The 26,900-nt window shown below is 33.1% G+C and overlaps 1 protein-coding gene across 4 annotated transcripts; it reads right to left on the reverse strand.

Annotated features, from left to right (window-relative positions):
* Positions 1 to 1,059: 1,059 nt before the first annotated feature.
* LOC117923716 (probable disease resistance protein At4g27220) lies at positions 1,060 to 18,313 on the reverse strand. 4 transcript variants are annotated; one of them, XM_034842143.1, is made up of 6 exons: positions 15,325 to 18,313; positions 13,815 to 14,140; positions 11,747 to 11,882; positions 10,423 to 10,866; positions 8,954 to 9,473; positions 1,409 to 1,456 (listed from the first exon to the last, which is right to left on the reverse strand). In XM_034842143.1, exons 1-5 carry the CDS (start codon positions 18,079 to 18,081, stop codon positions 8,991 to 8,993), a joined length of 4,146 nt encoding a protein of 1,381 aa, XP_034698034.1. In that variant the 5' UTR covers positions 18,082 to 18,313; the 3' UTR covers positions 1,409 to 1,456; positions 8,954 to 8,990. The 4 variants fall into 4 exon arrangements, with proteins under 4 accessions (XP_034698035.1, XP_034698034.1, XP_034698032.1 ...); XM_034842141.1 differs by having other exon boundaries at positions 11,747 to 12,208; positions 13,748 to 14,140; XM_034842144.1 differs by lacking the exon at positions 8,954 to 9,473 and having other exon boundaries at positions 1,060 to 1,456; positions 11,747 to 12,208; positions 13,748 to 14,140.
* Positions 18,314 to 26,900: the final 8,587 nt, after the last annotated feature.

Here is a 26,900-nt window from a genome sequence, read left to right on the forward strand (position 1 = left end):
ATAATAATAATAATAATAATAATTAAGAAGGGGAAGATGGGTTTGAAGTAGAGAATAGGGTTCCCTTCCTTCTCCCTCGACCTTGATTACTCATCCCTACCTAAGTAGGGATAGATCCTTGCGAAGATCCACCTTGATGGGTATTTTCATTACCCCTATTAAAAGCATCTCCTAATATTTGGAAGCATATTTGAAAATCACATTAAAAATTCAAAAAATCACTTCTGAACAATTACTTCATAGGTGACCAATTCTTCAAAAAATCCATTTTTTGTAATATTTAGTTTACATCAAAACACTAAGTGGTTATTCATAAAAATATTTCTAATGAGAGCAATACTATTAAAAGTGTTATATACTAAGAGCTCGCTTGAGAGTAATTTGGAGAGAAGTTAACTAAAAATGCTTCCTTACAAAAATTATTTGTTCAAAAATTTTTTTACTAAGATATTTTGGCTACTAGCAAGATCAAAACCAAATAAACCCTTAACCAATTGTAATGATCTGACCACCCACTTCCCCTTGTATAGAAATTAGTTCTCACCGGATTAATTATATATGTATAGTTAGGATTCTCACATAAATGTGTGGGATCGAATTTAATACTATTTATAATGATCTATTCCATCTCATGTAGGGATAGTCTACTCTAGGTATAATATGCTCATATGACTATAAAATATGACAACATAGTTTAGAGGACTGATATGGGATATCAAACCAATTTATATTTATACGAGGGGCTAATGAAACATATTAAATGATGGTTTTGAATACCCATATATTTGGATCCCATATAAGTGTTTGTGGTACAAGATATCACCATTGAAGTATTTGGTAAAATAACTAGAATGTATAAGAAATTACTTAGAAAATTTTATGAATTTGGATGGATATACATGATCCTCAACAAAACATTCATTATATAATATCATCTCACATAAGTAAGAATAATATTAATAAAGTAAAAGGTGCACAAATTCCTAAATTAACACACATTTTAGATCATAGTCAGTTGACTTGTAGCAACTTATAGTGTTCAATCTTTAGAACAAAACATACTAAAGATATCTAACTTATTTATTAAAAAAAAAATCAAGACATCTAGAGATAAAAATCCTTCCAAAGTCGATTTAAATAAAGGAAACATCATTAGCAGACATTTCTCTACCACAAATGTTAATCTATGCATCTCCTCAAAATAAAAAGTCCAACATACCTAAAAAAGGACATTAAGAACAAAGGCCCTTCAAAGATGTAATAATATACATGCACAAAAGAAAAAAAAAAAAAAAGCAATTGAAGGCAGTGTTTCACTCACATAGACTATGTAGAAAAAACAAACACCTCTTCCTTGTTTTGCATACGGAAAATGAAATCAGTCTTCTTCAAAATCCTCATCCCTAAGATCTAAATTGATAGAATCCAATTTTTCAGAATCTTCCTCTTTATAACCCTGAGCATTTTACAAACAAAGAGCCTCATATTAGGTAGGAAAGATGAAAATTACAATGATGAAGGTTAACATAATTAGGACAAAAATTAATTTGGATTGGAGGGTGAATCATATAATGCTAGATCAAACTACTGCTTCATATTATCATTGTGTTCTCTGAAAGTGATATTATTTATTTAATGCATATTCTTAGGTTACATTTAGGTAACAATATTGATAAAGATTATAAATTGCCTTAAGTATTAACTAGTTCTTCTATATAAAAATGAGACCCTCTATGTAGAATCTTGGTGTAGAACTTCAAATAATTGCTTACCTTTAACTTTTAAAAAAAGGAAAAATATTGTCATGACTAGTAATATCCTATATTAGATAGAAAAAGTTTCTATAACTTTATCGTGGATTTCTCTTAACTAGATAGATGATTTTTAATGGTGTGAGAGCTCATTAGGACCAAAGTGGATAATATTTACATAACAAGAACAAATTGTCACAAAAGATATTAGAGTTAATCTCTAAGCTTAGGATGGGATGAGGTCATTACATGACCATTTAAATTATTTTTTTCTAAATGCTCTATGTTTTTGTTGACAAAATCAAAGATGATAAAAGACTACACAATTGAGAATTCTTACATTACCTTCTGCCCTTAAATGATGTTTGCACTATCAAAAAATAATTTTTTAGATTGAAATGGAAATAGGACAGATTTCCTTTTTTCTTTTTATTTTTGCTATTTGGGACTAGCTAAATTGATACTTTACTAAACCCAACACAATATCCTTCACTCTTTAGGTTTTAGCAAGATTTTTTTATTTATTTATCCAATTAGACTTCTTAATCTACAAACCAAAAGAAAATGAGAACATTGTCCATAATAGGTAAATATCCCCATTCAATATCTCATAGTAGTTCAAATCTATATTAAATCTCAAACAATTTTGAAAATTCAAGAATCATATATCTTCAAACATGTGATGATAACTTAGGCCTCTCTCTCAAACTCTAGCTTAGCAAATAAAAGTTAAAAAAGATTTTGTTGAATTTTCTAGCTTGCTAAAGTAGGGCTCAAACCCCAATTCTAGAACAATTCTAACTTGTAAGACATCTTTTTATCAAAGCTAATGTGGTTATTCAATGAACTTATCACATTTCTTGCTCAAATTATTCTAACTTGATTATTTAACCAAGTTAAATACAAGATTAGCTCTTATGTCTATTCTAAATTAGTTTTTTAATCACAATACTGGACTCCTTGCTCTCTACCTTTGGATTTGGTTAAACATACATACATAAACTTTTGACAAGTACTTTATAGTTGTTGCACCAACTTGGACCTTCAAATTTTTTTGCCAAAACACAATGATACAAAATCCCTGCTCCAACTCCTATTGCATGCATGTCACAGTTACGTGGGAAACACTCCTCCTATTGCATGCAAATCACGTGGGCAACACTCCTATTTACTCTCAGATCATGGTTACGTGGGCAACACCTCCACACCCTCCCTTGAATTTCGATTTGTGCCACTTCCCTAGTCATAGGCCACTATTTGTGTTTCAGTTAATGTTTCAGTTATCTATGCATCTATAAATGCACCTGCATGAAGTGAATAAAAAAAGAGTAGAATTCAAAAACTTCATCATTTCCTATCTCTCCTGTCCTCTCTCAAATTAAACTCATCATTTGGTATCAGAGCTGCGTTTTTTTTTTCATGGACACACAAGGGAAAACCAATGTTGAGTTTCGCAACGAGGTCAACGAAGCCTTGGCTCGACATGAGTCAAGTTTTGATCAAGTGAATGCTACGTTACAGGCGGTTTTGACGGAGTTCCAAGCTTTGCGAGTAACTCGAAGTGCCAACCACTCCCAACCAGAAATCAACCCCTTTGCACCAGAGGGATCAGTTCACCACTCGCACACCACTACCGCAACACCCAATACTGGCCCACATCTTCCACAACACCTTAAGTTAAATTTTCCCAGATTCAATGGGGAAGACCCAATCAACTGGATCTACAGGGCTGAACAATATTTTGAGTTTCAGAACATTGTAGCCGAAACCCAAGTTCAGTTTGCCTCCTTCCATCTTGAAGGCATTGCACTCCAATGGCACCGCTGGTTGACGAAGTTTTGAGGACCCCTTTCTTGGAATGATTTCACCAAGGCCATTCTCCTTAGGTTCGGTCCTACCGAATATGAAGATCCTTCTGAAGCATTGTCCCGCCTAAAGCAGACAACTACAGCGGTTGCATATCAGGAGGCATTTGAGGGACTCTCCCACCAGGTCAACGGATTACCTGAGCCATTTCTCATCGGTTGCTTTATTGCAGGGTTACGTGATGATATTCGCCTAGACGTCAAGATTAAGCAACCACGCACGCTTGCAAGTGCCATTGGAGTAGCAAGACTGATTGAAGAGCGTAATCTCCTTCAAAAGAAAACAGCAACTCCTAGCCGCATCCCAATGACAGCGACGCTACAGAAGGGACCTAACCCTTCCGCGGGAATTCTTAGACCTAATCCAACCCAGCGGTCCAATAATAGCTTAAATCCTTCCTCGTTGCCGGTTCGCCGAATCACCAATCAGGAGGCTTGTGAGCGGAGAGAGAAGGGATTATGCTACTATTGCGACGAAAAATACTTCCAGGGACACCGATGTGAACGACCCCAGTTTTTCATGATCATGGATACACCACCAGAAGAGGAAGAAGCTCTAGGTGACAACCAGCAAGGAACAAAGGGGATTAACACCTTACCTGAGATATCATTCCATGCCATTACCGGGGGTGAACACCCGCAAACCCTCCGTGTTCTAGGCCGATTGAAGAACAAAGACCTAATTGTCTTGATTGACGGCGGCAGCACTCATAATTTCATTGATCAAACGGTTGTCTCCAGATTCGGATTGCCAGTCGTAAGAGAGAAGAAACTCCAGGTGATCGTGGCAAATCAAGAACGGATCGAGTGCATGGGGCAATGTCCAGGACTTATGCTCACCATCCAAGGAATTCCTGTCACGATAGACTACTACATCCTACCAGTGGCAGCTTGTCAGGTGGTCTTGGGGGTCCAGTGGTTGGAGACTCTAGGTCCAATTGAATCAAACTATAAGGCTCTCACTATGTCATTCAAATTGGGAGGCGCCAAGCATACTCTTCATGGGGTAAGACGCACTGCTGGAATTTTTAACATTGAGGCTTTGGATGACAGGGAATGTACAAATCTATGGGGCACAGGATTTTTTTTTCAAATTATTCCTGCCCATAACCAGTCCCATTCACTTCGACAATCGCCAGAAATGGTAGAGCTGCTGAACCAATATGCTCGGGTTTTCGAGAAACCAAACAACCTGCCTCCTAAACGCCCACACGATCATCAGATTCCACTGTAGCCTAACACTGAACCAGTCAGTGTGAGACCATACCGATATCCATACTACCAGAAAGCAGAAATAGAGCGAATGGTGGCTGAACTTCTTCGTTCGGGACTAATTAGACCAAGCATGAGCCCTTTCTCCTCACCAATATTGTTGGTCAAAAAGGCTGATGGCTCTTGGAGGTTCTGTGTCGACTACAGGGCTTTGAACCATATCACCATCAAGGACAAGTACCCTATTCCAATGATAGACAAGTTACTGGATGAACTCCATGGGGCCAAGTTCTTCTCTAAACTGGATTTAAGATCAGGATACCACCAAATCTGGATGCAAGCAGAAGATATTCTGAAGACTACTTTCATGACCCACGAAGGACACTATGAATTTGTGGTCATGCCCTTTGGGCTCACCAATGCCCCAGCAACTTTTCAAAGCCTCATGAACGATCTCTTTCGGTCCTATCTCCGAAAATTCATCCTCGTATTCTTCGACGACATACTGGTATACTCCAAGTCTTGGAATGATCATTTATCGCATTTGATATATTGTCCATTAACCAACTATTTGTCAAAGAATCAAAATGTCAATTTGGAGTTACACAGGTCACCTACTTGGGCCATATTATTTCAAAAAAAGGAGTATCTGTTGACCCGGACAAAATACAGGCAGTGGTCACTTGGCCTAAGCCCACTATAGCTAGAGAAGTACGTGGGTTCCTAGGCTTAGCAGGATACTATCGAAAATTCATAAGCCATTTTGGCGGCATAGCAGCATCCTTAACCAAACTCCTAACCAATGACCAATTCAAGTGGAGTAGTGAAGCAGAAGAAGCCTTCCACAAATTAAAAGAGGTGTTGACCAATCCGCCAACCTTACATCTGCCAGACTTCACTCAAAGGTTCGTGATAGAATGTGATGCAAGCGGGACTGGGATAGGGGCAGTTCTCACTCAGTATAACCACCCTGTGGCTTATTTCAGTGAAGCTTTAAAGGGATCAGCTTTGGCACTATCCACCTATGAGAAAGAAATGCTGGCAGTTGTCAAGGCAATCAAAAAGTGGCGTCCCTACCTGCTAGGTAAACCATTCACAGTTCGCACTGACCACCGGAGCCTTAAATATCTGCTGGAACAACGGATTACCACTCCCATACAGACACGATGGCTGCCCAAAATCCTCAGGTATGATTATACCATCAAATACAAGAAAGGGCCAGAAAATCAAGCCGCAGACTCCTTATCTCGCAGGGTAGAAGTCTGTTTCATCTCAACTTCTATCCCAAGTGCAGAATGGTGGCAAACACTTCAGAGGGAGGTCCTCCAGGACCCTTTTTACACCAACTTAGAGAACAGACGTGCTTCACATAACCTTGTGCAACGCGACGGGGTTTGGTTTTATGATGAAAAGGTTTATCTGAGCCCTTCATCCACCTTGCTCCCGTTGATATTGGAAGACAGCCACTCCTCCCCAACGGGTGGTCATTTTGGGTTTTATAAGACACTACACCGAATTGGCAGGAGCTTTGTATGGCCTAATATGTGGCGGAAGGTGAAGGAGTTTCTACAACTTACGAGGTATGCCAGCAATACAAGGCTGATTGTATGAAACCAGCAGGTCTCCTCCAACCTTTGTTAATTCCAACTCAAATATGGTCAGATATTTCGATGGACTTCATTGAAGGACTGCCCAACTCCAATGGTCATTCCGTCATCATGGTCGTCGTGGATCGTCTATCAAAATATGCCCACTTCATCCCTCTTAAACATCCTTACACGTCGGTCACAGTTGCAAAGGCGTTTGTCTCTAATGTGGTTCGACTCCATGGCATTCCTACATCCATCGTCAATGACAGAGACAAGGTATTCACAAGTGCCTTCTGGCAGACCTTATTCCAGTTGCAAAGGACTAAATTGAATATGAGCTCCAGTTACCACCCACAGACTGATGGCCAAACTGAAGTTGTCAACCGCACCTTGGAGCAATATCTGCGATGTTTTGCGAGACTACAACCGAAGAAATGGGTAGAATGGGTTCCATGGGCAGAATTCAGTTACAACACCTCCACCCATTCCTCTACCAAATTCAGCCCATTCGAAGCAGTCTACGGGGTGCCTCCCCCAAGCTTCCTTTCTTACATACCGGGCACAGCGCGAGTCCAGGCAGTGGATGAATATCTCCAAGATCGGGATGAAATCTTGAAGGAGTTACGTCACAATCTTCGGATGGCACAAGATAGAATGAAAAGTCATGCAGACCAATGTCGAAGAGATGTTCAGTTCAATGTTGGGGACTTCGTTTACGTAAAGTTGCAGCCCTATCGCCAGACTTCAGTAGCTTTTAGGAAGTCTTTAAAACTTTCTCCCCGTTTTTTTGGCCCATACCAAATTCTAGAGAAGGTCGGACCAGTGGCTTACAGACTGTTTCTTCCCGCGGGGTCCCAAATTCATGATGTATTTCATGTTAGCCTCTTACGCAAGCATTTGGGGTCAATCACCCCCACATCCACTCAACTTCCGCCAGTTTCGGATGAATCTATATTATTGCCACAACCGGAGCCCATCCTGGCTCAACGCGTGATTCACAAAGGAAAGTACAGACCTCGCACCGAATTTTTTGTGAAGTGGTTGGGCGCACCAATTGAAGATGCCACCTGGGAGAATGCATGGCGGTTCTCCAAAGCATACCCGGAGTTCCGTCCTTAAGGACAAGGACGCTTTGAGGGGGAGGGAATGATACAAAATCCCTGCTCCAACTCCTATTGCATGCAGGTCACAGTTACGTGGGAAACACTCCTCCTATTGCATGCAAATCACGTGGGCAACACTCCTATTTACTCTTAGATCATGGTTACGTGGGCAACACCTCCACACCCTCCCTTGAATTTCGATTTGTGCCACTTCCCTAGTCATAGGCCACTATTTGTGTTTCAGTTAATGTTTCAGTTATCTATGCATCTATAAATGCACCTGCATGAAGTGAATAAAAAAAGAGTAGAATTCAAAACTTCATCATTTCCTATCTCTCCTGTCCTCTCTCAAATTAAACTCATCACACAATAACTTGAACCTTCCAATATTTCTTAAATAATCAATGTGTTGTTTAAAAAATAATTGTATCTCCCATATAAGATGTAACAATTTTTAAAGAATTACCTTGAAAGGATAATAGTTTCTAAAAAATTGAGGTATTAAAAAAATTTTACTTTCTCAAATTTTAAAATTTTAAAGAACATAAAGTAAGTTCATACTTTTTGTATAAGAGTTCCTATATTTTATATAGAATGTGCTATTATCTTTTTCTTGAAAAACAAATAAATAAAGAAAGTGTATCTAAGTGAAACCTTAAGTATCAAATTTTTTTATCTAACTATTCTAACTTGACATCCTAACCTCTAGCTTCAACTATAATGCTAGTTTCTCTTTGTAGTTTTGCACCTGAATTAACTAATGTGTGTGTGTGTATATATATATATCTATGAACTTTTTGGCAGACACTTTTTACTTCTCAAGTCACAAGAAAGCCTCATGACTTCTTAAACATGCTAAGAAATCAAAATATGAAAGAGTGATGATGTCACCAAGGCAACAAACAATATCAAGATAGTTTGCTTATATTAAGAAATTAAACATGTTCTTTTAGACTTGAATAAAATGAAAATTCTATAGGCTTGTTTTGTGTCTTTTCTTCATACAAAATAAATTAAGAATTTTTTTTGGAGTGATTTTGAAAGGTGTTAATAATACTTCATAATGCTTGAAAACATTTCTTATAAAAATTAGGTGTTTGACAAAATTTTAAAAGTGGTAAAAAAATATGAAGTGATGATTCCTGGATAATAACTTCATAAAAAAAATCATTTTGCTGTTATATAAAACAATACTATGAAAACATTTTTTTTTTAGTTTATATCCAAACATGAAGTGATTCTTTTTAAAAATGTTTATAAGGGAAATGTTATTAAAAAAATGTTAAAGATAAAGACATTTTAAGTAGAATAACCTCAAATAACCTTTAAGACAAATAAGATTAAAGTAGTATTTACTATATTTATAGAATAGCCAAGGAAACGATGATATTAAGAGTAGAAAGAATTAGTTAGGGGAATTACTCCATTCATACCTGTTCCATGAACTTCTTGCGTATGGTGGTATTCAGGTCATCTTGCTAATATTCTTCGAAAAAATTCATCTTGTACACTTTTTAGCCTTGGTGCGTCAAAGACTCCCTTGCAAAAAAATTCCATCCCATGACATTCTCCCACCTCCATTGTTTCCAAGGATGGGAATTTGAAGACATATCTTGTTGATGAGCAAAAGATTTTCAGATTTGGCAAATGATAAAATGTCAAACTCTTTAATCTGGTGAACTCAATCTCATTATCTGTTAGTTCATGTCCATCATTTCCCACTATTTCTACTTGGATAACCTCATTCACTGAATCACACATTCTCACCTCTAGTTTTTCTAGATTATGTAGTATTTGAACCATATTTGAGGGAATCACAACCGAAATACCCTGACACTCTTCTATCTTCAAATAGCTTAACTTCGAAAAAGACACCCTTGAAAATTGGCCTCGCCATATCTCCACAGTGCCCTTTAATCTCAATCTTAGTTCTTCCAAATTAAGAAATGCTTCCTGGCAAACCAAATTACATAAGAGGAATGACATTTCATTTATGTGATTTTTTTTAATAAATAAATAAGTTATATATACACACATATACAACAATCCTCTTTGAGCTTGCAAATAGCTCAATAAATGATAAAAATAAACAAGCCTTCAAGTTCAAACTCATGACCACTTGAAAAATAAGGCTATGGTACCATAGTAAATAGAAACAATTGTATATCAAGTTCATTTCATCTACAAACCTAACATTTATATATTTAATAATTATATTTCCTTCTTGATCAAAGAGCTATTAGGAGAAAATATGTAAACACTATTATTGTTATTATTATTATAATTGTTGTTGTTGTTGCTTTCCATGTAAGGCATAATGAACCACTGTATCTAAATAATAATGGTACACTTTGACAAGTTTTGATGCAATGTGGCTAAAAATAGATTGGATCAATATTGCACATTAATTCAAATAAAACATCAACATTTTTTTTTTTTGTATTCTAAATAAACACCACTATAAATTAATGCAATTTTGTATGAAATTCAATTAAATAAACTCATTCTTAAGGCATCACACGAAGTGTTTAAGTCTAATTAATATTAATTAAAAATGATTATATTAAAAAAAATCCAAAGTAATTTATTTTTATCATAAGTCAAGTAGGGTAGTTTTATAAATAATTGGTTCTAGTTTCTAGTATTATTGTACACAATCGCTATGTTTGTTGCACCTCCAAAAAATCTAATACTTGTAATTAATTGTATATTATTCTCCATATTCACATCAGTTTATGTAGTATGATTAATTTAGCAACAAAATATAAGTTTACTTGAAATCGCTTTAAATTCCTATGATATTAAAGTTTAAGATTAAAACAATGTAACATTAGCTAAAAAGATTAAGATCTATAATGTAACATATAAAATTTAGAAAATTCAAGGAAGGGTAAACTCGCACCTGTTCTACCCAGAAGAGTGGCTCAAGTTCACATTCCAAATTTATTTGTTGAAAGAGTATCTCCACTTTATCACAATCGACCACTTCCAATTCTTTCAGAAGTGGCCAGCTTGAACTAAACCTTCCAGAGCAAAATCTTTTGAGTTGGCATAAATTGGAGAGTGTGAGAGAGGTAAGGTTAGGGAATAAGAGTAAAGGTGCTGCTTCATCTTCATTTTCATTGGTAACAATTGCCTTCACTCCACTCGAGAATATCTGTAGGTCCTCAAGTTGCACAAGAGCACTCGCCACAGAAACCGGAAAAAGATTTAGCAATTTTTTGCATCGAAATACTTGCAATTTCCTTAATTTGGAAAATGAATTTGCTGGAAGTTGGTCAGGCTGCAATGCTCTTATATTATCCAGTGTGTCTACAGACAAGGACTCCAAGCCCGGGAGTGCAACCTGTGCAATTGATGATCCCTTTAGTTAATAATATATACATATACATTCCTAATAATTAGACACATGTAAATAGAAAATAAGATGTTAAAGGAGAATATATCAGTATAACAAAGCACAAAATTTAAACTAGATTGAAGAAGATCAAGAAAGAGAAAAGAAAAGAAAAAACCTCCAGATTTTGAAGATCCAATGAAACTTTAAAAAAAAAAAAAAAAAAAACCTCCAAATTTTGCTTTCCAAATGAGGTAATAAGAGGTTTTTATTTTTATTTTTATTTTTATTTTATTTTATTTTATTTATTTTTTTAACTTTTATATAAGATACAAGAACTCTTAGAGGGTTACATTATGTAAGTAATACTTAAAAAAAATGTTTAAAAAAATTATGAATACCAAAAATTTTACTACCTCGGATTTTAAATTTTTTAAAAATTATTTTTAAGGAAATAAGGTAAATCTATACTTTTTGTATAAGAAATTTTACTTTTATAAACAAATTTCTGATTTTTTTTTTTTTTTAAGTGTATCCAAATGGACACTAAACTATCTAGTTTCGAATTTTTACAACTTTGAATTGGATTTTATAGTTTTTCTAAGATGATTTTGTAGAGTGTTAGTTTATAGTTTTAACTTTATTTCATTTTACTTTTAACTTTATTTATTGAGGTATGTTCTTTTTTGAAACTCTTGTTTAGATTTTATAGAGAATATAAATTTTAAGAAAAAAATGAAATTTAAATAAGATAAGAATAAAGAAACGCAAAAGGTGGATGGATTTTTTTAAGGCAAAAGTTTGATAATTGGTACTATCATGTAACAGGTGAAAATTTTAAATGCTCAACAAAGGCTAGAGAAATTTAAATTAAAAGCCCGACATGTACCTTTTCAACCAAGAAGAGCGATTGCTGAATTTTGTTGTCAAGTTCACTTTTCAAACCTATTTCTTGAAATAGTATCTCCACTTTATTACAATTCCACACTGTCAATTCTTTTAAAAGTGGCCATCTTGAAGTAAACCTTCCGAAGCAAAATCTTTGGAGTTGGGGTAAAGTATTGAGTGTGAGAGAGGTTAGTCTAGGGAATAAGAATAAAGATGTTGCTTCATCCTCATTCTCATTAGCAACAATTGCCTCTACTACTTCACAAGAGCATATATGTAGGTCCTCAAGTTGCACAAGGACTTTCGCCACGGAAAGGGGAAAAACATTCAGCAATTCATCACAGTCAGTTACATGCAAGCGCTTTAGTTTGGAAAAGGAATTTGCTGGAAGTTGGTTGTGCCACAATGCTTTCACTTTATGTAGAGATTGTACAAGCAAGGACTCCAAGGCAGGGAATGCAGCCTATGCAATTGATGATCCATTTGGTTAATACATTCTCAATAACTAGACACATATAAATAGAACAAGAGAGGTGGAGGTGAATATGTCAATATGAAAAAGCATAAAATAAATTCATAATTTTATCTGCGTATTTTCTACATTATATGAAACTAAACTAGACCTCACTACAAGCAGCTTGAAACTCATTTAGAAGGAAAGTTTATTTTTATTAATTGTCTAAAACTAATAGACTTCTCATTATATAATACTTTGGTTTTAGTATTTTTCATTTATTCATTCTCCAATACAATTTTAATAACTTAAAACAAGTAGAGCATTTATATGTTGGAGTAATATGTATATGATTATTTTATCCTAAATTTTTTTGATTAATTAATTATCATTTTTAAAAGGTTTTATTGATGTGATTTGACAAATGGTCATATTAATAATATTAGAACATAAAAACAAATTAACTATATTTTATTTAGTTAATAATATATACATATACATTCCTAATAATTAGACACATGTAAATAGAAAATAAGAGGTTAAAGGAGAATATATCAGTATAACAAAGCACAAAATTTAAACTAGATTGAAGAAGATCAAGAAAGAGAAAAGAAAAGAAAAGAAAAGAAAAAGCCTCCAGATTTTGAAGATCCAATGAAACTTAAAAAAAAAACCTCCAAATTTTGCTTTCCAAATGAGGTAATAAGAGGTTTTTATTTTTATTTTTATTTTTATTTTTATTTTATTTTATTTATTTTTTTAACTTTTATATAAGATACAAGAACTCTTAGAGGGTTACATTATGTAAGTAATACTTTTAAAAAAATGTTTAAAAAAATTATGAATACCAAAAATTTTACTACCTCGGATTTTAAATTTTTTAAAATTATTTTTAAGGAAATAAGGTAAATCTATACTTTTTGTATAAGAAATTTTACTTTTATAAACAAATTTCTGATTTTTTTTTTTTTTTGAGTGTATCCAAATGGACACTAAACTATCTAGTTTCGAATTTTTACAACTTTGAATTGGATTTTATGGTAAACTAATTTACAATATGATGCATGGATTCATCTTAGATTCCATCTATAAATTTCTTAATTATCTAACATAAGACATTATATTAATGGGTTGAATTAATAATGTAATTATAATTTATTTGGCAACTTTCTTCCTTCAAATATATAAAACGAAAATAAACTTTAAAAAATAAAAAAAAATGAAAAAAATAAAAAATAAAAAAGCTTATTTTATAGTTTTTCTAAGATGATTTTGTAGTGTTAGTTTATAGTTTTAACTTTATTTCATTTTACTTTTAACTTTATTTATTGAGGTATGTTCTTTTTGAAACTCTTGTTTAGATTTTATAGAGAATATAAATTTTAAGAAAAAAAATGAAATTTAAATAAGATAAGAATAAAGAAACGCAAAAGGTGGATGGATTTTTTTAAGGCAAAAGTTTGATAATTGGCACTATCATGTAACAAGTGAAATTTTTAAATGCTCAACAAAGGCTAGAGAAATTTAAATTAAAAGCCCGACATGTACCTTTTCAACCAAGAAGAGCGATTGCTGAATTTTGTTGTCAAGTTCACTTGGCCATCTTGAAGTAAACCTTCCGAAGCAAACTCTTTGGAGTTGGGGTAAAGCAAAGAGTGTGAGAGAGGTTAGTCTAGGGAATAAGAATAAAGATGTTGCTTCATCTTCATTCTCATTAGCAACAATTGCCTCTAGTACTTTACAAGAGCCTATCAGTAGGTCCTCAAGTTGCACAAGTACTTTCGCCACGGAAAGGGGAAAAACATTCAGCAATTCATCACAGTCAGTTACATGCAAGCGCTTTAGTTTGGAAAAGGAATTTGCTGGAAGTTGGTTGTGCCACAATGCTTTCAGATTATGTAGATTATGTACATGCAAGGACTCCAAGGCAGGGAATGCAGCCTATGTAATTGATGATCCATTTGGTTAATACATTCTCAATAACTAGACACATAAATAGAACAAGAGAGGTGGAGGTGAATACGTCAATATGAAAAAGCACAAAATAAATTCATAATTTTATCTGCGTATTTTCTACATTATATGAAACTAAACTAGACCTCACTACAAGCAGCTTGAAACTCATTTAGAAGGAAAGTTTATTTTTATTAATTGTCTAAAACTAATAGACTTCTCATTATATAATACTTTGGTTTTAGTATTTTTCATTTATTCATTCTCCAATACAATTTTACTAACTTAAAACAAGTAGAGCATTTATATGTTGGAGTAATATGTATATGATTATTTTATCCTAAATTTTTTTGATTAATTAATTATCATTTTTAAAAGGTTTTATTGATGTGATTTGATAAATGGTCATATTAATAATATTAGAACATAAAAACAAATTAACTATATTTTATCTAATATTTACCAAAATATTGATTTACTATCACAAATTATGTAATTAAAAATATAAAATAAAATATTGGTTTCCAATAACTCCAACCTCGTCATTTTATTAATATCTATATTTTTTTTATCTTTTTCTTCTTCTACATTTTGTTTGGTGATAGTTATTTTTGGGCTATAAACAAAGTATTTCATATTTTAAAACTTTATAACTCTTATAATAAGTATTTCATTCATTCCAAAATCGATTCTTCTCCCTTGCTATTGGTTTAGAATACAAAACTAAATTTATAAGTTTCTTTAAACCATATTAGTATCAATTATTCCTTTCATGAAAATAAAGAGAGTTTAATATTGAAAGAAAATTAACAAAAATATTTATGTTAAAAATAGTTAAGCAAAAAATCATATAATAAAAAAGAATGAATTAAGCCTTCAAATTATTAAAAAAAAATAACATAATAAATTCATGAAAAAAGAAAAGTGAAGATTAGGCCTTAAAATTTATTCAGAAAAATAAAATAAAGATAATAAATGTATGATAAATAAGAAAATATAAGAAAGGAAGGAAGACAAGTACAAATACTTTTTACTAAAATTTTATATAATTTTGGTTTTAAAGTTTACTTTTTAATTCTGGTTTTTATTTTTTAGAATTTATTTATCTAGTGTAAAAGTAGTGTAAATAAATACTAGTAATGGCAGAAATTAGATATCGAGTAGTAAGATACCTGTTGACTGAAAAATGTCATTGACTCCTGGGTACCACTGCTTCTTGTGGAGTAGAAGCTAATGACCGATGGGAGTTCAATCAACGCCAAATGTTGCAGTTGAGGAAAACCTGATTCCCTTCCATGTTGTGTGGGAAGAGAGAAAACATATTTCAACCTCTCACAACCCCACAGTCTTAGAAATCTTAAGTTACCAAAAGACCCCATCGGAATTGAGCCATGGCATACTGCCTCCAAGTTATCTAGGTCATCAAGAATCAGTTCTTCCAACATACAGAAGGTATTAGGTGGTGGAACCCATTCCACTGAAGTACTGGAATGAAGGATGTATTGAACGGTAGGACATTGCTTGAGAATGAGATACTTGAGTTCAACGAAACCCTCCTTGTCTAACTCATAAACCACATGCTTAGTATCATTCAATCCCCACAAGTCTAGAACTTGACTTCTTTTCAACAGCTTGGAGAAGCACTTCACCATATAAAGACTTGTAACCCCTTGCAACCTCAACCTTCTTGAGGCTTTACACTCATCATTTAGTATCCAGCCATAGCCTATTACTATTGAATATCTGGTCAAGTTGAGGTTTTCGAAGAGCACATCATCTTCTGGAAACAAACTGGGATTTGATACTTGTACCTCCAAAGTCCTCAAACCAGACAGGTGTTTCAGCTCAGAAAGGCAAGCATTAATTCTTTCTCCCCTATTAAATCCTTCCACCTCCCATTCAATACTTAAACTTCCTTTCATACTCAAATACTCTAATTGGGATAGACTTGATATAACATTTCGTGGAATTACTTCAAGGCTATGGCAATACTGCAAATCCAACATCCTTAGATCACTCAATTGCGCCACTTCATTTGGCAGCTGTTCAATGTTGGACTCTGCCAAACTAAGGACTTGTAGTTTCTTCAGTTTTCCAATTACTGTTATGTCTTGGATCTGGCATTGATTTAGACGCAATGTTTGAAGATTTGAAAGAAAACCAAGTGATGAAGGAGATGGTGTAAGAGACACTTCAGACAAATCTAAAATTCTGAGTTGTATGGTGTCTTGGAAAAAGGCATCTGGAATTTTCAAATAAGCATCATCATTACTTGAATTCAATAAAAAGAATTCAAGTTTCGGACATACCAAGCCTTGTGGAAGCTCATCCATATTTCTGCATATCAAAGAGATGCGAGTGCAATTTCTGCACTCATCCGTCCTCTGCCATTCTCGTAATTCAACAGCTTCTTGTGATCCAACAGCTTCTCTCACCACAAATCGATGAGGATCTTTGGATGCAATTGATCTGGCAACATCTCGAACAACATCATGCATTCTGACAAAAGCGTGATCAAAAAGCAAGCTCGAAGAGCTATCACCATCTCCTTCATGGTCAAGCAACAAGCTTGAGACTTTGAGGTTTTCCACCAATGTAATTAGTTTATTTATTGCTTTCTCCCATGAATATGTACTTTCAAACAAATTCAAACACATAGCAAATTGTAGCAAGCGATCCATGGAAATATCACCATCCCCCAGCAAAGCGCAAAGTAAAAACAATGACTTTACTTCATCACTTCCCAAATGGTTGTGGCTCAGCTCCAGACATTTGTAGACTTTTTGACTCACTCCTCTGATGCTTGTTGGTGCAGCCGTTCTCAGTTCTTCCAAGGCATTCTCCCATACACCCACCTTCTCACCACTTAATGCATTTGCAATGATGACAATTGCAACTGGTAGACCGTCACATTTTTTAGCTACATCAACTGCTATGGGACGCAGTTCAGGATTCTCCACGGAATCACCTGCTGTCTTCTTGAATAAATTCCAGGCTTCATCTTCACTTAAATGTTGAAGATGGAACTCCTTTTGAGTACGCATATCTTTAGATAAAACCTGATGCTCTCGGGAAGTCAGCAGCACTTTGCACCCCTTGTGATCATCTCCATCAGGAATTCCTATATCTCGCAAGTCAAGTTTCCCCCAGATATCATCTAAGATCACCAGGATTTTCTCCTCTCTCTTCAACCTTTGCCTCAGGCGACCTGCTCTATCCTCCTCCGCCTCAAATTTCAAACCCAACATTCTTGCAATTTTTTCTTGAATTTCTGCGATGTTGGGAGTTTGGGATATGTTTGAGGCCATGACCACCTCGTGAAAGAGCTTGTTTTCCTTCTCTTTTTGGGCTACTTGTTTGACAAGAGTGGTTTTGCCCACGCCGCCCATTCCCCAGACACCGATCATGCGCATATCTTCGTTTCTCAAGGCCTCCATAATTTGGTTAAAAGTAGACTCTCTTGACTGGAAAGCTTCATAATTTTTGAAAGATGCAGAGCTGATGAATGGAAGAGGAGGAGGAGAAGGGCGATACGCTACTCTGTCACCAAAGTTATGAGCTTGTTGGATTTTAAGAACAATGTCCTCAGCCTGCTTCTTTGCTTGCTTGCTTAGCTGGTAGCGGGACTTTAAATAGAAACAGCTCTTGCTTGCTTTCCTTTCATGTTCATTGAAATCATTTCTCTTTAGGATGATCCCTTCGGCATACGTCAGCCACTCCCGAACAACAGGACGGATTTCATCCCCTTGCCTATTAGCCTCATTCACAGGTATGTGCAGTTCCTCCCTTGCACGATGGAGATTTTCAATTTGTTGGTTGAGATCCGTAATGTTGCGATGGTAGTTAAACAGATAACCCAGTGGACGTATAATTGGATCAACCAGGTACTCTGCAACTTTTGCTGCAACGGAAATAACAATTTCAACCATTTCCAACTTCTTTCTAGTAAACGATGAGAATTGAGCAAAGGCAGATAAAGAATTAATAGAGCAACCACAGCAGGAGAAAGACAATACGCAAGAGATTGATATTTGATTGAAACTGTTGTGACAGAAGAAATGGAAGGCTTGAGGTATAAAAAGAGCAGAGTTTGTGGAAGAGAGCTGGATTTTTTTTTTTTTTTTTTTTTTCTTTCAGGAAGAGAGGAGAGGAGAGGAGAGGAGAGGAGAGGAGAGGAGAGACAGAAATCAGGAAAATGGAAAAGGAGAGTGATTAGTGGTAAAGAAGAAGAAATAGTTGATAAAAAAGAGAAAAGGGTTACAGAGTGAAGAGATTGAGAAAGCTTTGGATTTTGGAATTCAGTGATCCCCAAAACGAAAATAAGTAAAAGGCTTTCTGGCAAGAGGGAGAGACGGAGAGAAGGAAAATGAAAAAATGGGAAACAGCAGTGAGTATTGGGTGATAAATCGACGAGGAAACGGTTGTTTTGGTGAAAGGAGAAAGGAGGAGCAGCAAGCCAACTTCAGAATAGCAGAACAGCAGAATTGCAGATTCCTGAATGTGAAAATAGTTTGGTTAGAAGGAAAGGGTGTTTTATTAATAATAGGTGGAATCTTCTGAGTTCTTGCTTTTTGGACTTTCGCCACCTAACCTCAGACTCGCTCATTACTATTATTATATTCACAGAATTTTTAAAAAATATAACAATTAAAACTTCCATTTCTAAATTTACGGTATCTCATGATAACTCAAATAAAAAATTACATTCAATTTAAGCATCATATTTTGACGTTATATTTTTCAGAAATAACTTTAAATTTTAAAATTTATACCAAAATTGTTTTTTTTCAAAAATAATTAATATGTACCTATAATTAAGAAGACTTCACTATATTTATAATCTCAAAAACTTCTTTGCATTAATTAATATGGAATATTATAATATAACTCTATTAAAATTATTTATTTATTTGAAAAAAAAATTATTCATTATAAATCTCAAATTAATAATTATTATTTTTTAATATTTTTATTTAAAAGGTTGTGCAAATATTAAAATCCTTTATTTCCATAGATGTTGGATTATGAATTACCTACTGTGCCGACTAAATTATTTTTATTTATCATTTATTAGGATTTAATCTCATTATTATGTACCATCATATTATGAAATTTTAAACCCTTTTATTTATAGTATAAGAAAATAAAAAATAAAAAATAAAAAATGAGTATGAATATTAGTTCACATTATAAAATTTTATAATTAGGAGGTCCATTAAAAAAGAAAGTCATACTTTCTTTCAATAATAAGTGCAATAATGATAAGGGGTTAGTTTCATTCACATTTTGATTAAACACGTCTAATCTTTATAAATTTAAAATTTCATCAATTACCTCCATTATTTTGAGTGAGAGGAAAGATGAATAAAAATAAAAAATGAAAATGACACTGGAGATATTCAATGAAATTTCAATCCTAACAGGATTAAATATACATAGTCGAAACCTTAAGAAAAATGAATAAAATTAACTTATAATATTTTTATAATATTTAGAGTGTGATTAAAGATAATTTTACAAAATGATTCTAAAATTTCTAAAACTTAAATAATAAAAAATTTTAAATATTAAAAATTCTATTTAAAATTACTATCAAATAAACTCTTCTTCTTTTAACTAAAAGGATCAAACAATCAAAAGAGGACTTTTTTGGCTATGAAAAATTGTAGCATCAGAATACCTCATACACAAGGAATTCTTTCCATTTATTTGTGTTCCAAAAAATTCAGATGATAGATGATTGAAAACCATACAAGCTGTTCTTTTACTATTTTTTAATAATAGGGAAGGACACATGTGGGATGGCGCAGACACAAGCTGTCATTGCTGTCAAGAGTGTGAGGTCTTGTCATATTACTTATATATAAATAATAAAAGAATGTAAAATATTTCAACTTTTATCTTTAATACAATCTTATTAAATGATAAAATCTAAATATGTGAATACTTTTTATTTTATAAAATAATGAAATTATAATATTTAGTTATTAAAAAATAAATTATTATCGAAAATTGAAATATAATATTATTGTTTATTTTATTCATATTTCATTAATTTTACATGTTACCATTTTTATTTTTATTTTATTATTTTTATAATTTTATGATTTTGATATTTGATTTTATGTAAATAGTGAATAAAGTTATGTATTATTGAAATAAATAAAAAGAATTCACATATCATTAAAAATTAGAAATTAATCAAAAAAAAAAAAACTTATTTGAAAACCCACACATTAAAAAAAATGAAAATTTTATAAAAATAATAATCTTCTAATAATAGGGAAGGACACGTGTCAGATGGCACAGAGACAACCTTTAAAAAATAGTTCACTATAGGTTTAGTATATCATTAGTTTCAAATTTATCATTTCATCATATAACACCCCTATAGGTATATTTTATTTATAAAATTTAATTTTTTTTAGAAAAAGAATTATGTTTGATTAGAAAATTATAAAATATACCTATTTCGTAAATCATTTTTGAAAAATAATTTTTATAAAAATAATAATTTAATAATGGTGCTAAGAGATGAAACTTGGATTCAACATTGATTAAGTGTAGTTTTATTAAATTTCAGTAATATAAATGAAATTATCCCTTTAAAAATTAAAAAATCGCTTGAAGATTCACACTTCGGATTGAAAATTGGAAGTTTCATAAACAACCATGAAAAATGTAAGAGTGAAAACCAACTTATTAAAGAAAAAGAAAGTTCCAAAAAAGGGTTTGTAAACTCACAATTTAAAAAAGGATTATTTCATTAAAGGGATGAAATAATTATTGATTTATAAAATCTCACCTTCTATGTCTTTTGGGCTTAAAAATATTCAATTATAATCCAAATACCATAGAAAAATGTTAACATAATCCCGGTTAGTGGCATTAAATCTTATCATTGAAAATCATTGTTACAATTCAAACATAGGTTGTGTTCAATGAAATTGAAAATTAAGTATTAAAAAAAATCAAATTCACCACTGTAAATGATCTAGATCATCAAATCAAATTATGATTATAATTAAACACTAGTCTAAGATACCATATAAAGGTACTTAACTCCAGACCTCGCTATTATTGCATTTATTTATATCATAAGCAAGTGGCATATATATAAAATCCACCTCCTACAAATCATGTAAGTTAAAAATCATTTAAAACATCAAGAAACCTTTAGTCGATAAACCGTATGATATTTCGTGTTTGGTAGTGAAATATTTTTATATTGCAGGTGGGTTTCCCACTCTTCATTTTATATTAGTCTTGAAAATTACCTTGCAAGTTGTTTTTGTCCTAATTCGGGTCAAAAGAATCTTTGGAGGCCATTTTCCATTCAAATAGGAAAATTTTAAATTTATTATTACCACCTAATACGATAATTGTCTTTGACACCACATGAGTTCCTTTCACATGGACAAGGATCAAGATTTATTGAAAACCTCCCAAAGCCACATGGGTTCCATCATTCATGAATGTTGAAAACCTCCCAAAGCCACATGGGTTCCATCATTAAAATTGATTTATAAAAATACATTTTTCAAAACTTAAATTTAAACAATTTTTAAGTTTAGTCACTCTATCAGCAGTTAGCTGTTTTATTCTATTTTATGTAGTCAATCTCAGAGGTCTTTGTTTTTTTGGCAACCTCACTCTCGCTCCTTACCTACTCTTCCCACTATTATTTTATTCTCATCATCACACTGTTATGATATGTATTGACAAATTTATTAACAAAATATTTTTTCTTTAAATAAAAAATAAATAATGGACGGTGAAATAGCAGATGATTGAAAACTCCACCGGTTGTCGGCTGTTTTTATTCTATTTTATCTACTCAACCTCATAACACTAAGAGGTCTTTGTTTTTTTGGCAACCAGGCTTTCACCTCCTGAGCTTAGCTCACTCTCGCTCCTTGCCTACTCTTCCCACTAATATTTTATTCTCATCATCACACTATCATCATATGTATTGACAAATTTATTAACAATTTTTTTTAATCTAACAATTAACATATTATTTCTAAATTTATGTATCTCCTCATAACTCGAATGAAAAAAATTATCTTTTAAATAATTAACTTCAATTTAAATATTAAATTTTAAAAAAACTTTAAAATTTATAATAAAATTATTTTTAAAAATAATTTTAACATAATATATATAATAATTTGTGAAACATGGTCTACATATAATTAAGAAAATTCACCAGTAGTATTAAAAAATGTTTTTCTCTAATCAATAACTAATATTATAATATAACACTATTGACATTGTATATTTATTTAACACATATTTTTTTAATTGCTATAAATTTTAAAATATTTTATAGTTATCATTTTTTAAAATATTTTATTTAGAAGGTTGTACGAATGTTAAAAATTGAATTTGAGTGATGGCTAATGATTCACCAACTCTGCTAGCTAAATTATTTTTCTATATTAGTTATTGGGAACCAATCACGCTCATCTCGTCATTCCCAGGTTCACACACATGCTTTCACTTTCCCTAGTCAAGCTTATTGAGACTCACACTATTATTATTATATTGTCAAAACAACAAACACTAGTCCTTTTTTATCTACTTTTTCAGGAAATAAATTGATTTTAATTATTAATTTTAAAGTTTTTATTACGAATAAATAATTTAAATTAATTTTATGAGTTCCTTTGATAAGTCGAATAAGAAATTACTCTTCAAGAAATAATTTTACTTTAGCTATTAAATTTTAAAGTTATCTTTTAAATAAATTCCAAATTTTACATTGGAACTATTTAAAAAAAAAATAATTTTTATGTGATATATATATATATATATATTATTTGTTGTTAAAATTTTGAAACTTGCCCTCTATATATAATTAAAAAAGACCTCATTATATGCTACAATGTAACTCTATTGAATTTATTTATTTATTTAACATCTGAATTATTTTTATAATTATCATTTTTAAAATATGTTATTTAAAAAGTTGTACAAATATTAAAATCTTTCAATTTCCTAAGTGTTGGATTACGACCCACCTACTATGACAACTAAATTATTATTATTTTTTATTATTATTATTATTTTTTGCAACTCACCTAAGAGTTGCATGCCTCAACATTTCCACGTTCATACCCATACCTACTCTACCAACTGAATTATTTTTCTATATTAGTTATTGGGAACCAATCACGCTTATCTCATCATCCCCAGGTTCACACCCATGCTTTCACCTTCCCTAGTCAAGCTTATTGAGATTCACATTATTATTATTATATTGACAAAACAAGAAGGGAAAGTTGTGTTTACATGCAGCTATTTGAAAGTAATATGACAATAAAACTACAATCAATTGGAGTATGAGATTTGACTGTCAAAGGGGAAAATATTATCTTTCTTGTGAACTTTTTGCTGACTCCATTTTATGTTTCTAGATTGCCCTTCTATGCCTCTATGTTAGCTGCAACCTTGTCTCCATATTAGTAGAAAGCCCCCCATGTCACATGAGAGATTGAAAAATTTTAAAATAGGAACATCTAAATTTGAAACCTATGAAAAATCACCCAACCCAACAACTAGCTATAATTTTCCTAATTTGAAACTTTTCTTCTCTCTGATTTGGGAACATTTTTTTTTTCTCTCTCTCTTGGTTTCATCACCCACACGATCCCGAGACCCATCTAAAAATTACCAAAAAAATGTCTTATTTGAGAGAAATAAACCATTAATCCAAAACTCCAACTTGCATGCTTCTCTCTTATCCACATAAAAGTGCAATGAAATGGAGCATTCCATCCTAAGAACGTCCGATTAAAAGACGGCTTCAAGAGGCGCATATGTGATTGTGAATTTACTACAATAGTGCGAACCATAAATGAAACTAGAATCCAAAATATTGGCTTCATGAACAAGATATCTCTTCTTGTCATTGAGTTGCATTTTACCCTAACCTTAAACCAAAATCTGAAGGTAAATAATTTTCATTTATTGTTCTTTAGTTCATTTCTTTGAAATGGAGCACATCAACCATTTTGGAGTCGTTTGTGGACTTGAACTTTTGTGTTGGGTTGTGGGAACCATATTATTCCCAAATAACCATATGACCTACAAGTCATATTGAATTCAGATGGAACTTATAACATATCTGGTTGCAAGTTGCATTGTTATTTTGGGGATTGTATCTTAGGTACTACCTTAATTGCCCTTAGGTACCATCTTAATCTACCTTAGGTACTATCTTAACCAACCTTAGGTACTACCTTAGTTAAAGTTGGGAACTACCAATCTGAAGCCTCAGACCTTCATTTGTGACCCTTAGAACATGTCATTATGTGATTATTTTGTGTGGTCAAGTGGTTTACCTTTGGTTTTTTGGGAACTGTACTTTAGGTACTACCTTAATAGCCCTTAGGTACCATCTTAATCTACCTTAGGTACTACCTTAACTGATCTTAGGTATTACCTTAGTTAAAGTTGGGTACTACCCATTCGAAACCTCAAAACTTCATTTGTGACCCTTAGAGCATGTCATTATGTGATTATTTTATGTGGTCAAGTGGTTCACCTTTGGTTTTTTGGGGACTGTACCTTAGGTACTACCTTAATAGCCCTTAGGTACCACTGTTATATACCTTAGGTACTACCTTAACTGACCTTAGGTATTACCTTAGTTAAAGTTAGGTACTACCTATCCGAAGCCATAGACATTCATTTGTGACCCTTAGAGCATGCCATTATGTGATTATTTTGTGTGGTCAAGTGGTTCACCTTTGATTTTTTGGGGACTGTACTTTAGGTACTACCTTAATAGCCCTTAGGTATCACCTTAATCAACCTTAGGTACTACCTTAACCGACCTTAGGTACTACCTTAATTAAAGTTGGGTACTACCTATCCGAAGCCTCGGACCTTCATTTGTGACCCTTAGAGCATGTCATTAAGTGAGTATTTTGTATGTTCACTTGGTTCACCTTTGGTATTTTGGGGATTGTACCTTAGGTACTACCTTAATATCCCTTAGGTACCACCTTAATGTACCTTAGGTACTACCTTAGTTAAACTTGGGTACTACCTGTCCGAAGCCTTGGAACTTCAATTGTGGACATTACTTACTTCATTTGTGACCCTTAGAGTATGTCATTACGTGTTTAATTAGTGTGCTCAATTGGTTTACCTTTGTTATTTTGGGGATTATACCTTAGGTACTACCTTAATAGCCCTTAGGTGCCACCTTAATCTACCTTAGGTATTACCTTAACTACCAGGTACTACCTTAGTTAAAGTTGGGTACTACCTATCCGAAGCCTCGGACCTTCATTTGTGACCCTTAGAGCATGCCATTATATGATTAATTAGTGTGCTCAACTGATTCACCTTGTTATTTTGAGGACTGTACCTTAGGTACTACCTTAATAGCTCTTAGGTATCATATTAAACTACCTTAGGTATTATCTTAACCGACCTTAGGTACTATCTTAATTGACCTTAGGTACTACCTTAATTCTTCTTAGGTACTACTTGTCGGAAGCCTCAGAACTTCAATTGTGGACATTACTTACTTCATTTGTGGCCCTTAGAGCATGCCATTATGTGTTTAATTACTGTGGTCAATTGGTTCACCTTTGGTTTATTGGTAACTGGACCGTAGGTACTACCTTAAGCGACCTTAGGTACTAACTTAGTTAAAATTGGGGTACTACTTATTTGAAGCCTTGAAACTTCATTCCCAACCTTGGCTTGTTATATTTTGAAGTTTTTAGTCAATCATCACTGTTATTGTCATAAAATGTGGTATACATGTGTGAATTATATACATTTTCTTTTTGCAATAGTCATTACTTGATTGATTATAAAAAAATTAACCAACAACAATTATGTCATTAAATGATGAATAGGCTAACATACTATGTAGTGTTTGTAGGTCGTAGACATGGAATGTATGATTCTTGGGTTGAATGCTAAAAGAATGTGCTCCATTATAAGGGGAGTGTTTACAAAGCATATACTTCTAGAGAGGATGCTGTCCGAGCTTGGGTGTTCTATGAACCAAGATGGAAGAGAAGTGATGAATGTTCATTAGCTAGCAAACCAAAGTCCAAACATGAAGTTGATGATGACCATTCCTTGCAAAATAATTCTGAAAAAACAAAGGCTAAGTTTAGTTAAGAAAAACACCCAAAAGGGGGGGGGGGGGGGGGGGGGGGGGGGGGGGGGGGTGAATTGGGTTTTTAAAATATTTTCAATCACAACAAAATTAAACAAAATATAAGCAAAGTAAAAAGATAGAGTTTAGAGAATTCAAACTCGGGTTTATAGTGGTTCGACACTTCCTTGCCTACGTCCACTCTCCTCAACCTCCTAACCGAGTGAGGGTTCCACTAACTTGAAGCTTCAACCAAGCTTCAACCAAGCTTCCAATCTTCTTACACTTGGATTCCGGCTCCAATGGGCTCTTACACAACCTCTTCAAGATTCAACCCTCTTGAAGGCTTTAACACTCAGATTGTTACAAGATATAATCACTCAAACCTAGCTTAAAGATGGCTCAAATACAAGACAAAGCTAGGATGACAAACAAGAGTGCACTAATGGATATGCAAGTGGTGATTTAATGCACTTATGAAAGAAATGAGAGCTTTTTGATCAAGAACAGGTAGGTGGGCTTTGAATGCAAGTGTTCTCTTATCAATAAATGAAGTGGAGCTCTCAATGTATAGGTTTTTAAGCTTGGGAGTCAAAAACAGCAAAAGGCAACCTCGTCCGA

The sequence above is a fragment of the Vitis riparia genome, chromosome 10 (genome assembly GCF_004353265.1).
Source record: "Vitis riparia cultivar Riparia Gloire de Montpellier isolate 1030 chromosome 10, EGFV_Vit.rip_1.0, whole genome shotgun sequence".
NCBI lineage: Eukaryota > Viridiplantae > Streptophyta > Magnoliopsida > Vitales > Vitaceae > Vitis > Vitis riparia.

Bases quoted from the DNA above. Each gene is read 5' to 3' on its own strand.
- LOC117923716 (XM_034842141.1), bottom strand. From the start codon at position 18,081: ATGGTTGAAATTGTTATTTCCGTTGCAGCAAAAGTTGCAGAGTACCTG. The intron at 14,141-15,324 runs GTATCTTACTAC...TCAATTACATAG, and splicing joins TGACATTTTTCAGTCAACAG to GCTGCATTCCCTGCCTTGGA. The intron at 12,209-13,747 runs GTACATGTCGGG...TCAATTGCATAG, and splicing joins CGCTCTTCTTGGTTGAAAAG to GCTGCATTCCCTGCCTTGGA.